We start from the raw sequence: 17,336 nt of genomic DNA, 5'->3' as shown, positions 1-17,336 counted from the left end.
CCTCTGAATTTGGGAGGCTATATAATTATATATTCAATAGTTCAGCGCCAATTAGCAATATTAGACCTTCTTACAATCACTAAGATTGTGGTTCTAGTCTGACCGAAATTGATGTTTTATGGTGGAAAATTAGAGAAATCACCAATCTGCTGAAATGAGTCATCTTCTAATATTCTAAAAGTGTTAGTTCAGTGAGACTACTCTTGGCAAATGACAAAAAACACGCTTCAGTGGGGAATGCTCTTTTCTTAGATATGCGAACTTCATTATTGACATTTTTATATTTATAAATTCAATATTATTATGCCCCGAATGGACTTATTAGACAGAGTTGATGCTCAGGTCACAAAGGCTCATGGCCTCAAAAAATAATTTAAATTAATGAATTTTACTTATTTAAAATCAGCATGAAAAAATATTTTTTCGATGAATATACCGTTATTAAATTCGGGTTTTTAGGATTAAGGTTTTTTTCACATGATCTGCATATTCTTTTCAAATAATTCATTACTATTAATTATGCCTCTTTGTTATACTTGATACGGATTCAAAATTTGGAGAACCGGGAGATTCAAGGAGGTTATTATTAACAAGAGCCGACAAGGCTCACTGGCTAGTACCTGCCACTTGCGCGAAGGATTTTACTTTGGGCCCAGGCCCACCCATCCAATTATGACGCTGCCCAACTGGTCATTACAGTTCTACACTATCCTACATTTTAGTGTGAATTACTTGTTTTTTATGTATGTTTTTTTTTCAATTTGACACCCCCCCCCTCCTTTCCCAAAAAATATTATTCGTAGATGGTTTCTATTGGAATAATTCCTGGTCTAGGCCTATTTAAACGATTTTGGTCAAACTAGTGGAGGCGTTTTTTTATAAATTTTACCTTTTAGGCATAATCATTTCACTGCTATTTATAACCTTTTGTAAAATTAGAAGCCTTTTAAAATTTGTTATCGTATACATTAACTCCCTTTTTTCTTTTCAGGTTTGAGCCAAAAACTTCGAGAACTGTACGACAAAAATGATATATACTTTGCCATGCAGAAAATTACACCACATCGTAAATCGACACGGCCAAACGGAGACATATTAATTATGTTTGAATCTCCGACAACCAAACAATCAACCACAGTGATACTAGATAGGAGGTCGCAATCAGGTTTGATTTTTAATTTATCTTAATGGTAAATTCTGCATTCATAATGACAAATATATATATATATATATATATAGAGTGTACTTTGGGTAATAATAGTAAATGCTCATTAGATACTAAGCTTTAGATTTTCTTCTTACCATTTTCTTGTTTACAGCGGGAAATAGACCACCTTCCATCCTGCCTCCTACCGAGCAACAGTGGATGTTAGAATAATTTCTACTACTGCTCCTCCTTCACCTGGCAGTCATTCATATTCTCACTGTTACGCCCACTGTGCCATCAAAAACGTCATCAGGGTTATCAGTTTGTTTTGGAAAATACTAGAACTTCCTTTTTTACATTTCAGTCTGTATCACTTGCGTGTTAATGAGGTGCTCCCGAAGAACCTATTTTATCATCCACTTGGTGCTTGGTATCTATTAAACCCGCAAATATCCACAGTGGCGAGGGTAGTATTTTGGTGAAAACTTCAAATACAATAAAAAGGTTTCAAGTTCGAGTCATGGAATGTTAATGATTGGGGGCTAATTAATCCCTACGGTTTAAATTTGGGATCCTATTAAAAACAAAATTCAATTAAAAAATGTGTTTTTTCAAACAAATGAAAAAGCGACATTAAAATTTAAAAATTTGTTTTGAAAATTGTTGCGGTTTTTTTTCGGTTCTTGGCGTTTACTCCCCCTGAAAATAACCCCGAAGAAAATAACCCCTCCTCCCTGTTTTTACCCCCTTCCCCGAAAAATACACCCCCCATCCGTGGAAAATAAGGCTTTCCGAATTTGAGAATTTTAATTGAGTTTTTTCTTATTGTTATTTTCTGTAGGGGGAAGGAATTTTAGATCTTCGGTATTATACGCACTCACTCAAGTTTGCGCTCTGTAAAACTAAAAAGTGAACCGGTTTCTCCGTTCATTTCTTTCAGTTTAGCGTGAGACAAGACAAAGACAAGTGACAGAATTGATGGGAGAGTTTATAATTTGGGCTATATATTTGCACATAAAGGGGAGTGGGAAATATTTGGACAGTTTGAATTCAGTAAACAATTCTTACTTCATAATGTGCGGAATAACTGTAGCTAACACATCTTCCGTGCAGACCCACTATAATGTAAACCCTCTTCCCCTAATGTGCAAATATATAGCCAAAATGTGTTTCTAAAGTAACGAAGAAAACAGTGTCTTCTCGAGTTTTATACATTGTACACTTGAGTGAGTGACGTATAGTACACAAGTACCGGAATTTTTCATATAGAGAGAGAGAGCCGGTTTTCCCGGTATTATTAAAAACTATCAGAAATTACATAAAAAACAGTTTTTTTTCAACTGAAAATAAAGGAGCAACATCAAACCTAAAAACGAGCAGAAATTATTACGCATATGAAACGGGTTGCCTCCTCCTCGAGACCTTGCTCTTTACTGTGAAGTTTTGTTTATGAATCTTAAAACAAATCTTATTATTCTGATTGAATGGCCATTGCGTTTCAGGAATCGTTCTTAAAGGATTAATACAAAATGTCGAAACTTAAGGGTAAAGAGCAACGTTTTGTGGAAAAGAAAACTCCTTTCGTATACGTAATAATTTCTTTTCGTTTTAAGTTCTAGTGTTGTTCCACACTTTCTCTTGAAAAAACTTGTTTTTTAACTTGATTTTTGATTGGTTTTTAAATAATACCGTAAAACCCGGCTCTCTCCATGAACAATTCTGTTTTTTTTTTAGTATTATATGCCACTCACTCAAGTTTACAATGTGTAAAACTCGAAGACGAAACGTTTTCTTCATTAGTTTGTTGGTTATTTTAGAAACAAATTTGGGCTATATATTTGCATATTAGGGGGGGGGGGGGAAATTATAGTGGGTATGCATGCAAAATATGTTAGGTACAATTATTTTCTATATTATGAAGTAAGAATTGTTTTCTGACTTCAAACTGTCCAGATACTTTAAGCCGCATCCTTATGTGCAAATATATTACCAAAGTTATATATTTCCCATCTATTCTCTCACTTGTCTTTGCCTTGTCTTACGTTGAGCTGAAAGAAACTAACGAAGAAACCAGCCTGCTCTGGATTTTTGCACGGAGTAAACTTGAGTGAGTGGCGTGTAAACACCAATACCAAAATTCCTTCCCCCCACGGAAAAAAAATCAAGTAAAATTATAAAATTTAAAAAGCCTTGTTTTCCAGGGGGTATTTTCTATTAAGGGGGGGGGGGGTATTTTCCGAAGGGATGTTTTCGGTGGGGTATTTTCCGGGGGGAATTTTCAAGGGGAAGGGATATTTTACTGGGAGAGGGGTATAATCAAAAATCAACACACAAAGACAGACAGAGAGACAAGCAAACAGTCGCTCAGATACATAGGTACCGAGAGAGACAAGCAAACAGCCGCTGAGTCAAACAGACACAGAGAGACGGAAAGAGAGACAAAAACACCTACAAATAAATAGAGTCAGACACACAAAAACACAAAGACAGACAGAAAAATAAGCAAGCACCCGCTCAGACATAAAGGCACAGAGAGTGAGAGAGACAAAAACAGATACAAACACATAGATTCAGACACAGAAACACAAAAAAACAGAAATGGGGACAAACAAACACCCACTCAGACGCATAGACACAGAGATATAGACAAGCAAAAAGCCGCTAATACATATAAGCATAGAGAGTGGGAGAGATAAAAAAACATATACAAACACACAGATGCACACACACAAACACACAAAGACAGACACGGAGACAAGCAAACACTCGCTCGGGCACACAGGCACAGAGGGAAATTGACAAGCAAACATCATCTCAGACGCACAGGCATATAGAGTGAGAGATACAAAAACACCTGCGAACACACAGAGTCAGACACACAAACACATAAAAACAGAAACGAAGACAAGCAATCATCCACTCAGATATACAAGCACAGAGAGTGAGAGAGACAAAGACACCCATAAACACACAGAGTCAGACCCACAAACACATAAAGACTGACACGAGGATAAGCAAACATCCGCTATAACACACAGGCACAGAGAGCGAGAGAGACAAAACACCTACAAACACATAGAGTCAGACAAACAAAAATACAAAGACAGACACGGGGACAAGCAAACATCCACTCAGAAACAGAGGCACAGAGAGTGGAGGGATAAAAACACGCACAAACATATAGAATCAGACACACAAACGCATAAAGACAGACATGGGAACAAGCCGACATCCACTCAGGCACACAGGCACAGGGAGTGAGAGATACAAAAAAAACTACAAACACACACATTCAGACATACAAACACACAAAGATAGACATGGGAACAAACAAACATGCGCTCATACACATAGTCACAGAGAGTCAGAGAGACAAATAAACCTACAAACACACAGATTCAGAAATACAAACACATAAACACAGTCAGCTCGGACACACAGGCACTGAGAGTGAGAGTAACAAAACACCTACAAACACAGAGAGTCAGACACACAAATACACAAAGACAGACACGAGGACAAACAAACCTCCGCTCAGAAACACAGGAACAGAGAGTAGAAGATACAAAAACACCTGAAAACAGACATGATCAGACATACAAACACAAAAATACAGACAAAGTGACAAAAAAACGCACGCTCAGACAAACAGGCAGAGAGAGTGATAGAGACAGAAACACCTACAAACGCACAGAGTCAGATACACAAACACACCAAGACAGACACGGGGACAAGCAAACATCCACTAAAACAAACAGTTCGCTTGTCCCCGATGTTTGCTTGTCCCCGTGTATGTCTTTGTATGTTTCTGTATCTGACTCCGTGTGCTTGTACGTGTTTTATTTCTTTTATTTTCTCTGCCTGTGTGTCTGAGCTGATGTTTGCTTGTCCTGGTTTCCCTCTTTATGTGTTTGTATGTCTGAATGTGTTTGATTGTAAGTATTTATGTCTCTCCCACTCACAGTGTCTGAGTGGATATTTGCTTGTTCTCGTGTCTGTCTTCGTGTGTTTGTGCATCTGACTTTGTGTTTGTAGGTGTTTGTCTTTCTCACTCCCTGTATCAATGTGTCTGAGTGGATTTTTGCTTGCCCCTATGTCTGTGTGTCTGACTTTGTGTTTTTTTAGGTGTTTTTGTCTCTCTAACTCTCTGTGCCTGTGTGTCTGAGATGATGGTTGCTTGTCTTTCTCTCTCTGTGCCTGTGTGTCTGAGTGAGCGTTTACTTGTCTTCATGTCTGTATTTGTGTGTTTGTGTGTCTGAATCTGTGTTTGTATTTGTTTTTGTGTTTCGTGTTTGTGGTTCTGTGTCTTACAGTATGTTTGTAGGTTTTATTGTCTATATCGCTCTCTGTGCCTGTAAATCTGAGTGTAAATCTGAGCAGATGTTTGCTTGTCCTAGTCCTTGTGTTTGTGTGTCTGACTCACTGTGTTTGTAGTTTTTCTCTTTCTTACTCTCTCTGCCTGTATGTCTGAGTGGAGTTTTGTTTGCCTTTCTCTCTCTATGCCTGTGTGTTTCAGCAGGTGTTTTCTTTTCTCTGTGTATGTCTTTGTGTGTTTGTGTGTCTAAATCTGTGGGATTGCATGTGTTTTTGTCAAACAATTTAAGCATAATAATATAAAAGTATAAATCAACAAAATAAGCAGAAAAAAGGAAGGAGGTAAAAAGTTAGGGTAGGAGCAATGAAACCCTTGGATTATTCAATGAAGATAGAATATTTGCTAATCAAGTCTTGACAGGAATATGTAGACCACTCATACAAAAGTATCAGATACCTGTCTGGGTGGGATAAGTGTCTGTTAGTGGGTCAATGCTCTAGTTTGATATAGGCAATCTTTAGTCCTCAAGTAAGGGTGTGCTCATAGGAGCTGAAGACTCATCAGTACTTGGGTTGTGAGCCCAATCCTTTTTATTATTGTACGTTTTGGGTTTGACTAGGTTATATATTTCAATTTCTGTTCGTTTTGGGTTTCATTTATTTATTAGTTATTATTTATGGTAGTTCTGTACTTGGAAGATAAGAAAAACTAGCTCGTAGAACTTGGCAACGATTTCGTCCGTAAAAACTTAAACAATAATAATGTGTCGGTATTTTCCGCGGGGCTGTGTGCAAACGCTTAGAACCGAACCATTATTCATATCAATTTTTATTTATCCTTTAGACATCCTTTAGGCTAATATTTAGTCCACCGTTTTATTAAAATAATCTTTTTGTCTTACATTTCAATACAACCAAAATAGTAAAATTTCGATAACAACAAAATTGGAAGCTACGAACCATTGCAACCAGTTTTGTTCCGCAGCTTTTTACCGCATTAAATCAATGAATAATGTTTCAACATTATTCATATGCTATCCAGGTCTCTTCAGCCTTCGGGCTTAGAATTGTGGAAAGGGTTCAGTTCAGTTCAGCTCAGTTCACTTTATTTATGAACCAAATACATTTAACTAATATGCAAGTACCCACCCCAAGAAAAAAACAAAAAAGCACTTGCGGCTGGGCGGGTATATAAAACCCATTTTTTAACCAATAATTCAATACAAACGAAACATAGAAAAAAAATAACCAATAACAATTAATCTCTCATCATCTAATCAATAATAATAATCAATTTCATAATAATAAACAGAAAAGAGAGAAAAAGAAACGAAAAATAAATAAATAAATAAAAGCTCTATTAACCTTGGCCTAATATTTACTTTTTTAATTTATTCTTAAATAACCCAGGTGCTCAGCCGCCCAAATGCTCTCTGGAACAGAGCTCCTCTCATTAGGCCCCGAATATCTAGTAGGGAAACCGGCCCTGGTTCTACTTCTGTGCGGGACGACGAAATCACTAGCGTGACACGTTTCATAATGATGCAAAGATCTATTTTCACTAATGTAATCATGAAAAACTTCTGGACTTGCATTATTCCTTCATTGATAAGTAAAAATCCCAACCTGGTATTCCCGTAGCGGTCCTACGTTCAACACTTGTAACTTTTTGAAGCAAGCAGTAGTGTTGTGTTCACCTTCAACATATCCACCAATAAGACGCATTGCTTTATTTTGAAGAATCTGAACACGTTTAAAATTCGTTTAAAAATTGTTTATCCATAACATGCAGCCATAAGAAATATATGGGTGAATCAGAGCGTGGCATAAAAGCAATAAATGAATGAATACGGACAGGGTGCTTTGTTTAGGAAACCCGATTTTGACTGCATACTCCAATTAAAAATACCCCTGCGATCCCTCTAGATACTGTTTCGATTTACGTAACAAATCTTTCCTCCCCAAGAAAAATACGAGTTTGTATTTGGGGCCCAAGTGACACTAACTGATTTCTAGCTGAGACTTAAATTACAGACCTATAAGATGATTGGTAAATGGTCTTGTTGCTCACTCATCATCGTTGGATATTTCACTTATGGTCTCGAGTGGTTAGTATGAAATATCATTATAAAAAATTTCCCTAAAATTAGGGTGATGATCTTTTCAATATTAGTTCTTGTCCAACAGGTAAGTAAATAGGAAAGAGAGCAAACTATAGTGTTTTTGATTTAGGGATTTTCTCCCTAACATAGGAATCCTAGGACAAAATTAGGAATGAGGACCACTTTTCTATCACTTTGAAATATAGGGGAGTGCAAAAAAAGAAAAAGAGAATTCTGTTTTTTTTTTTTTGCACTCCCCTATATTTCAAAGTGATTTTTGTGATTTTTGGTTCTAGTATTTCATTGTGTTGCGAGAGCAACACTTTGGTTTTGTCCCGTTTTTTTTTTCCTATGCCGGCGATCTCAGCTTATTCCTGGAAACTGGTAAGGGTCTAACCTGTGCGGTTTTTACGGAAAGTGTGGACTTCAGGCCGGATTGATGAATATGACATTACATTTTGGAAAGCTCCGTAGAACTCATGCCTGGGGCCAAAAAGGATGGTTTTTGCTCGTCCTACGAGCCAGAGCCTATAGTGTGCGAGTGAAGTGGAGTTATGTAGCCTATGTCAGAGAGGAGTATCTGCAGTAGTGCAGCCAAGCTTTCGTTTCATCAAACCATGTTTCTGCTTTCGAGTGGAAAGCTCCGTTCTAGCAGGCAAGCAGGCAGGCACCACTTTCAACTTGAAGATCGACTAAAATCTACAAGTGTTAAATATATGCGGCAGTAACCCGGCCCCACAGCCAATATATCTTCTTTGAGTGATAAATAGAAAAATTTACAGAAACAAAAATGTGGCATTTTCTCACGGGTCTGAAAGTGCTGCCATCTAATGTTTCTATCCATTTCTGTTCGTGATTTCAGCTGAGTTTATCATTCGGTTTTTCGGACTTGGGATTGCGGTAGAGAAATGGTATCAGATGTGCCTAATAAACTTTAAAAATTATCTCATTGCTAAAGAAATTGGAGCTTATCCTTTGCTCCTTTCTAAGTGGTGACGTTAGTAAGTTGGCCTACGGTAAAAAAAAAATCAAATTTCGAACTAAGACAGATAGAATTTTTTTTCGACGGCAATCGATAGCTCTTGATGTGCTGATCAAAGTGTATGACATCCATTTTTTGGTACAAAAATTCCTTCATGAAGTATACCAGTTTGAAATTTTCAAGGGGTGGCAAATTCAGTAGTAAGGTACAAATATAGACCGATACAAATTGTGAGACATATAGAGGAATTGTAAGGAATAGTCGGCTGTTAGGTAATAATCACCTTCGGCAATGAGGGGTTAGCAACTTTTGCTAGTTGGTGTATCTATCATTTGTTTCCAGTATATTTGATGATAAAACCAATTTGGTTCCAGTGGTAAGACATGTAGAAGACTTGTAAGTAATAACTTGCTGCTTGCTGCTACTTGCTGCAAATTGGTGCACATTGTATTCCAACTTTTTAAATCTGACAGAATTAAGTGTTTACCCAACGGGTACAAACGATAACGTAAAACAATGAGCTAGTTTCGTAATAATTAGTGCCACCTATGGTATTTTAATCCTGAAAAGTTACGGATAGCTTTATAATACCAACTAAATTATATAAGATATTCTTCCAAGTTTTCTTGTTGGTTTTGATTTCGTATGCCAAATCTTAAATGAACTGAATTAAGGCAAGGGGCTTAAAATTAGTCTAAGCATTTATCTTATAATGAAATTCAAAATATTATTAACACTAGAAGTTAAATTTATTATTATGTCTTTTGTAAATCATATGATATAAATTCTTTGAACATCACATGATTAAATTCTTTGCAGAGATTGGGAAAAAACTGCTAATAGTGTTTCTTATTTTTCTGTGTCGCGGTCTTTGAAACAGTTCTTAGGTCCTGAGTGCTTGAAATCAATGGTTCTTGAGAAGGTTACGGTGCAGGAAATCAGAAATATTGTTTTGTCTTTAAAGAATACTTCAACAGGTATTGACCAGATTTCTGCTAAAGTAATTGAACGTATCCTTTCATCGATTATCACGCCAATTTGCCATTTGATTAATAGGTCATTTCAACTAAGAGTATTTCCCCAACGTCTTAAATTAGCGCGTGTGATAGCTCTCTTTAAAGGAGGTGACCGTTAGGATCCTTGGAATTACTGGCCGATCTCTGTTTCGTCAGTGTTATGTAAGATATTTGAAAGGGCAATGCTCAAACGTCTGTTGAGATTTCTTGAAGCTAATTTTTTTTCTATCAGCATCAGTCTGGCTTTTACGCTAAGTATTCCACAGAACATTTTCACAAAAACAAATTTCTACAGAAACATAAATTGACTTTTTCAATTTATGAAACGATCTTTAGATTCAAATCTTATTCCTGCAGCCATTTTTCTTGATGTAAAGAAAGCTTTGACAGCCTAACACACAAGATCCTCATTTGTAAACTTTATCATCTTGGTGTGCTGAGGAAACATTGTCGTGGTTCTCGTCATACCTAACTGAGAGATCTATCGCCGCGGAAGTTACAGACAAAAAAGTTCTAATTGAATACGGAGTACCCCAAGGTTCTGTTCCTAGGCCAACCCTCTTCTTCATCGATGTGAACGATCTCTACCAACTTTTCAACACCCTAATTAAGAATGTTGGCAATGGATTGTGTCATAAATTTTACTCTAAGACTACGTTGGTGTTCACATCTGATAGTCGAGAAGAATTGATAGAATTCGCAGATGACACTACTTTTGGTGCTACAGCTCCGAATGAATCATACCTGATTCTAAGGATTTAAGCAATGACTGAGAAGATACTCATTTGGTTTGACATAAATCAACTAGCTTTAAATGTAAAAAAGAGGTACCTTCTTATTTTTCTCGTAAAGGTGTGAACTTCCCCACAACTACTGAGCTTCCTACACCAAGAGGCTCCATAAGTCGCCCCCGCATCGATATGTGCGGTTCTTGGGAGTAATTTTGGATGAAAATTTATCGTTTAAGTGGCATGGTCAAATAATGAGAGCGAAAATTTCCCGTGGACTTGGAATCATCCGAAAATTTAAGCGTTTATTTCCTTTTCCTATCCTCCGTCTTTTATACTTCCCTCTCATTTACCCTTATATATGTTACTATTCGATATATGTCATCTGTGTCGATGTCCACATTTCCTTCGGTACTTGCTCCTATTCACCATCTTCATGAGTAAGTGGCAAGAATTCTCCAGTAGGCTACTCACCCTCCTGTTGACCACCTTAAGATTTAAGATATTTATGCTTTATTTCTATCTTCATTGGCATATCAATACTCCCAGGGATATCTCCCACGGTGTTTTTCGGGACTAGTCAAACTAGTAGGGGAAATAAATTTGTATACGGTTCGAAACTAGGAGGATGTGATGATTCCAGCTACTCCCTCGGTTTTTCATACTTCGGTCTGGCCGTGACTGTGGGGCGTGCTTAGAACTTGGTTCCCGCTGAGATCAGGCAGTCACGAACACTTGACTCCTTTAAGAGACAGATGAAAAGTTTCTTATTAAAGGTTTCTTATTAAAAGTGTCTTGTGGTCTAATTTTTTTTTGTTGTTTTGTTGGCGTTGGATCCTATCCTCGATGACGCAGAGAATTTTAAATTGTATTTTACTGTCGGGTGATGTGAGGGTCGCTGTTTCGTTGGGACTGCCGGTGAGTTGATTTCTTTGCCTTATAGATTTAAGTTTAGATGTTGGTTAGTATATTTATGCCAAGTTTTATCATTCCTTATTTACTCTATGTCATTTCCAAAATAACGGGTCATTGAGCCCTTTGGGATATTATTTTGTCATTGTTATTTGATGGAAACAAATGGAACTTGAACTTGATCCTTACTGCTATTTGTGCACGCCTGTATGTTCACAGCTATTTGTTAACGTATGTGTAAGTGTTGATATATCTGCTTCTTAGTTCGCATAAGAATTATATTAATATTTTTTCTTCGTATAAATTTTGTTATTAAAATGTTAGAAATCAAAAGAATTTTTTTTTACTTATGATTTAGATTTATCACCATACCATGATTCTTTTGAAAGTCTTTCACAGGGTGTAAGGTGAACGATAGCTCATCTGTTGATTCCACGTCCCTGTAATATACAAACAAAAGAAACATTACCTAGAGAACCACTTCCAGTTTTCTTAGGGGGGCGGAGGGATAAGCATCTGCAGGTAAGTTCTTGCAGACCCCATTCCTTTGAAAGTTGTCGCGTATTTTTACAACGCTACTAATTTGTTTTTTAGATTCCTTGTTCCTACCTTTCAAAGCGGCCAGTTTCAATGCATCGAGATATTTATAACAAGATATTCCATAAGCTAATACAACAAATAAATTCTTAAGTTGGATTTTTGCGGTTCTGCTTTGTTAAATAGCAGACAACACTTGCAACTTCCTTAACGTCCTTATCTTCTTTTTTAGTCGTGATTGAAGCTGCCAACAGAATAGGCAAAACCTACACAACCTCGTTTTCTGCTCCGACCTTGAAAAGCAGGTACATAGTTTCTAGTTTTGTTCTTGGATTACACCAAGGAGCCGGCAAAGACCTTGTAATCAGTGTCGCTTACGATTGTGTCCCACTTGGAGAAAGAACTATACCCAATATGAGTCTGAAGCATCTTAGTCAGAAGTCAAATGGGAAAACAAAATTGAGAATTGTAAGTAAAATCTTTTTAAGTATTACTTGATATGTTTACCACAGAATTTTTCTACAAGGAAAGAGACAAGACAGACAAATTTCTTCGGGGGATGGTGGTAAGGGTTTAAAAAATTGCCACACAAGTATCTAATTTACCAACTGTTATCAACGTTTTCACCTCTTGTTTGTTTTGACCTAATAAGCAATTATCCACGCCCTTCCTCTGATAGCATCATTGCTATTCGAAATGTTTCATAAATAAGGTTCAGCCTTGTTTTTCGACATTATCAAACAGTTCGTGGCAGCAAATTGTAAGTAACGATAAAACCCATGCCAATAGTGAGCAAAAACTCAAGAAAAAGAATATTGATACCAGAATTTACTTCAGAAGGATCTGCTCTATTTTAATTCAAATTGAGGAAATCTAATTTCACCCAAAAAAGCTATTAATATACAAAAAATGTGCATGGTTTTAGAAAAAGGAGAGAAACAACCCTAAATGTGGGTAATCTTGATGAAAATTAAAAATAAAAATAGCTTCAATAAATCTAATTTTTCCGAAGAATAAAAAGTAATGGCGTTTATCTGTGTTTTTAGTTGTTTACTTTTTTCTTCTTTTCTTTTTCCTGGCCCAAGAAGGATCGAATCAAACAAATTATCGTATAGTATTGGAAGTCGGGTAATTCAAACAGAAATGGGAAGTTTTAACGCCCTTTTTAAGCAACAAAAGAGATAATACCACATCAGTGAAGTGATTTGTGTCATTTTGTGATACCAACCAACTACTTCGACCGGAAATTTTGAAAAGAAACGCTTTACTGAAAACACAAAACCGACACAACAGAACAGAGTTACGCACAGAAATTCGTTAGGTAGCATACAGAAGATAAAAGGCTTATTTTTAAAGCTCTCAAAAGTCTTTTATCGACATTGAACTTAACAAATTTTACCGTACAATTTTAATTCTCTAAAAAACTTAAACAAGCTTAGTTTTCAATAAAGCACTACCTTTTTTCAAAATTCTGCAAAAATATTGAAATTTGAGCCAGTTTATTTGAAAAGGTATTTCAAAAACATATTGCATAGGCTGCGAATCAATAAATTTTGTTCGTTTTGAGTTTCAACTTCACTCTATACTTTCATCAGAAAAACTTAGTTTATAAAAATAACTTTTTAGCTGTTTTTAGGTTTTAAAAATGTACACAGTAAACCTTTGGAAAAAAATCTTTGTCCAGCCTAGGCGAAGCAACTATAGAAGTCAGCTAAAGGTTTTGTTAAAACAGGGTATTAAATATAGCTTTTACTTTAGACCTCTCTTTAACTTTTCGTTTAAAAAGTCTGCAATTTTGTCTTTTGAAGATTCCATGGGGTAGCCTATATTACCCTTAGCCTCTTTGAAGAAACGTTGGTGAAAAATGCAATTATTAATTAAATATCATCTTATGTGAAACATAAAAGCCTGAAGGACATTAAAAGAATTTAAAATGTGTACTCAATAAAATTTTAGGTATAAAATTTCTATAAATACAATTCAATTTAAATTTATGTCATTGTTATCATAATTTTTCTGCCGTGATACTAGAAAAAAAGTTTGAACCTGTTACAAGAAAATAACCTCTTACTTTCACTATTTTTACTTCTTGGCCTTTAACATCATAGGGAGCTAATCATTAGAGATGAAAATTGCCACATTGAAATCACAATGATCGAAAACCCTAAACAGGATGATTAAAGTCCCCCACCTTGAATAACAAGGAAAATCACTTTTCATTGAAGAGGAGCACTCAAGTGTCTTTCTTTTTCATCTTCTCCTTGTTTTTATTCCCCATTAAATCACCAGTTAGGGGCTAGAAAGTGAGTACGTATTTCTAAAACAAGATTTGTCATAAATTTTATGACAAGACAAAACTCGAGAGTCATTTTTATGCTATTTTCAAATACAATTCTACAAAAATTGCGTTGACTGGATAAAGAGATTGGAATTTGGCCTGCTATTTCGGTTATTCAGCAGGCGATTTATGGAAATTATTAAAGTGGCTTGGAGGGGGAGTAAATACAAGAGGGTGGCTGAGGGCCGTGGTAAAACGTGGAAAAACATTATATACGATATATGCGTATACAAATTTGGTGACTGAGGGCAGTGGGTTACTAATTGCTTGTTTGTAGCTATCACTCTAACCATGAAAAGGGCCATCAAACGCTATCGAATGAAATTTTTGCAGTATTCAGTCGAGGCATCATCATTGAAAAGCTATTTATACAGCCTGCCAGTATCATATATCGTTTTGCCACGTGGTGATGTAATCCACTCTAAACATAACTTTAGTCCTTGTAAAATTAATCGAAATTTTACAGGTCATGGAACCTTTGTGAGGATCTGTGCCTTTTGCTTCTTCTTTTTTTTGGTGGAGGTGGGAGAATATATGTTATCTTATGGATAAATATTTTCAGCTTTTTTTGACGAAAGTGATTCATTAAATGCTTTAAGAGTTTATTATTGTGTGGTAGTGTCGGGTAGTAACTGTTAGGGTAGGTCAGTGGATCTTTCCGTGAATTTGCCTCGGCTTGAAATCTTCAATTATGATTTTGGTTCATGTTTTCCGTCTTTCAGTGAGAGGTCCCTAATATAAATGTGACAAGGGAGGGGGGTTAATATATCCCCAATATCCCTTTATTTGAAAGAATATGTTGGGTAAGAGTCTACAGAATGGGTGCCACAGAATGATACCTCCCTTGTAATTATGAAAGTATTTTAGTTTCACATAAAAAAAAACTATTCAGACACTTATTTGTAAAGTAGGGAAAGATGCGGAGGGGGGGGGTCATCCACTAAGAACAAGATTTGTCTAAACGACCGAGCATTTATCTAGAAAAATCAACTCAAAATCATAGCTGTTCATGGCAGTGAATGACCTCTTGTCAATAGAAAGCCAAACTAAAAGGAATAAAATGAACTTTGATAACAATATGTATATCAAAAGGACTTCCCTCCACATAACGAATTCACCAATTTCAAATTCCACAAGCCAAAAACTATTAGATTTTAACTTTTTGGATCATTTTAGGAAAAGCTGGAAAAGACCCTCAAAAGTAGCGTGATCCTTCTGAAAGTTGAATCATAAAAAAACGTTCGAAACCCTTTAGAACCGAGATTGGATGTGTGTTTGTTTATTGTTTTTCTTCTTTCCTTTTCTAGGGATTGTAACCATTGGTCGTTGAATATCCGGAGAGAGCTCATCCGGAGTAAAATTAGGGCTCCAGAGTCATTTTATTAAATTGCTAAAGAGCCCTCTCGCTGTGAATCACTTATTTCCCCAATCGTGTACCATAAAACTTGGCAGAAATAGCCCAAAATTTTTTGTGCGTTTACTCTTATGTTTCACGTGCTGTTTTGCTCTACCAAATGACATATAGCGATCGAAAATTCTGTCGGTCTGTCTGTCTGTCCCGGTTTTGCTACTTTAGGTACTTCCAGGTAAGCTAGGACGATGAAATTAGGCAGGCGTATCAGGAACAAGACCAGATTAAATTAGAAATTGTCGTTTCCCCAATTCGACCATCTGGGGGGGAGAGAGTGGGGGTACGGTTAAATCGGAAAAATTAGAAAAAAATGAGGTATTTTTAACTTACGAACAGGTGATCGGATCTTATTAAAATTTGATGTTTGGAAGAAAACCGTGTCTCAGAGCTCTAATTTTAAATCCCAACTGGATCTGGTGACATTGGGGGGAGTTAGGGGAACTAAAATCTTGGAAAAAGCTTAGAATAGAAGGATCGGGTTGAAACTTGATGGGGAAAATAATCACAAGTCCCAGATAAGTGATTGACATAATTGGAACGGATCTGCTCTCTTTGGGGGGTTGGGGGGGGGGGGGTAGTTCTGAAAAATTAGAAAAACAGAGATATTTTTAACTTACGAAGGGGTGATTGGAACTTAATGAAATTTGATGTTTGGAAGGATATTGTGTCTCCCAGCTTTTATTTTAAACCCCGACCAGATCCAGTGACATTGGGGGGAGTTGTGGGAGAACCTAAAATCTTGTAAAACGCTTAGAGTGGTGGGAAAAATTAAACTTGGTGGGAAAAATAATCACAAGTCCTAGATACGCGGTTGACATAACCGGAACGGATCCACTCTCTTTGGGGGAGCTGGGGAGGGAGTGTTAATTCTGAAAAATTAGAAAGAATTAGGTATTTTTAACTTACGAAGGAGTGATCGGATCTTAACGAAATTCGATATTTGAAAGGGTATCGTGTCTCAGACCTCTTATTTCAAATCCCGACCGGATCTGATGACATTAAGGAGAGTTGGGGGGAACCTAAAGTCTTGGAAAACGCTTAGAGTGGAGGGATCGGGGTGAAACTTGGTGGGAGAAATAAACAAAAGTCGTAGATACGTGATTCACACAACATAACTGGAACGGATCGGCTCTCTTTGGGGGAGTTGGGGGAAGTGTTAATTCTAAGAAATTAGAAAAAATTAGGTATTTTTAACTTACGAAGGAGTGATCGGATCGGAATGAAATATCGTATTTAGAAGGGCATCGTAACTCAGATCTCTTATTTTAAATCCCGACCGGATGTAGTGTCATTGGGGGGGGCCAGAAACCTTGGAAAACGCTTAAAGCAGAGAGATCAGGATGAAACTTGGTGGAAAGAATAAGCAAAAGTCCAAGATACGTGACTGACATAATCGGACCGTATCCGCTCTCTTTGGTGGAGTTGGGGGGGATAATTCGGAAAAATTAGAGAAAATGAGGTATTTTTAACTTACGAACGGGTGATCAGATCTATATGAAATTTGATATTTAGAAGGATCTTGCGCTTTAGAACTCTCATTTAAATCCCACCGGATCTGGTGACACTGGGGGGAGTTGGAGCAGGAAACTGGAAATCTTCGAAACTGGAAATCTTTGAAAACACTTAGAGTGGAGAGATCAGGATGAAACTTGATGGGAAGAATAAGTACAAGCTATAGATACGTGATTGACATAATTTGAAAGGATCCGTTCTTTTTGGGGGAGCTGGGGGTTGTTAATTTGGACAAATTAGAAAAATTGGGGTATTTTTAACTTAAGAACGGGCGACCGGATCTTCAAAAATGAAATTTGATATTTAGAAGAAACTCATGTCTCAGAGCTATTATTTC

General features: G+C 36.7%; 1 protein-coding gene and 1 long non-coding RNA gene across 3 annotated transcripts in view; one reads left to right on the top strand and one right to left on the bottom strand.

Annotated features, from left to right (window-relative positions):
- Positions 1–17,336, top strand: part of LOC136034647 (cartilage oligomeric matrix protein-like) — a 208,356-nt gene that overhangs the window by 6,544 nt on the left and 184,476 nt on the right. For both annotated transcript variants that reach the window (XM_065715952.1, XM_065715953.1), the window contains exons 2-3: positions 992–1,165; positions 11,971–12,206. In XM_065715952.1, coding sequence (XP_065572024.1) covers positions 992–1,165; positions 11,971–12,206 — 410 coding nt within the window. The remainder of the gene's footprint in view (positions 1–991; positions 1,166–11,970; positions 12,207–17,336) is intronic.
- Positions 1–17,336, bottom strand: part of LOC136034650 (uncharacterized) — a 70,576-nt gene that overhangs the window by 11,840 nt on the left and 41,400 nt on the right. The gene's annotated exons all lie outside the window — the stretch shown is intronic.

Source organism: Artemia franciscana, chromosome 13 (genome assembly GCF_032884065.1).
Source record: "Artemia franciscana chromosome 13, ASM3288406v1, whole genome shotgun sequence".
NCBI lineage: Eukaryota > Metazoa > Arthropoda > Branchiopoda > Anostraca > Artemiidae > Artemia > Artemia franciscana.
The sequence above is the reverse complement of the archived record's forward strand: the minus strand, read 5'-3'. Positions and strand labels throughout refer to the sequence as shown.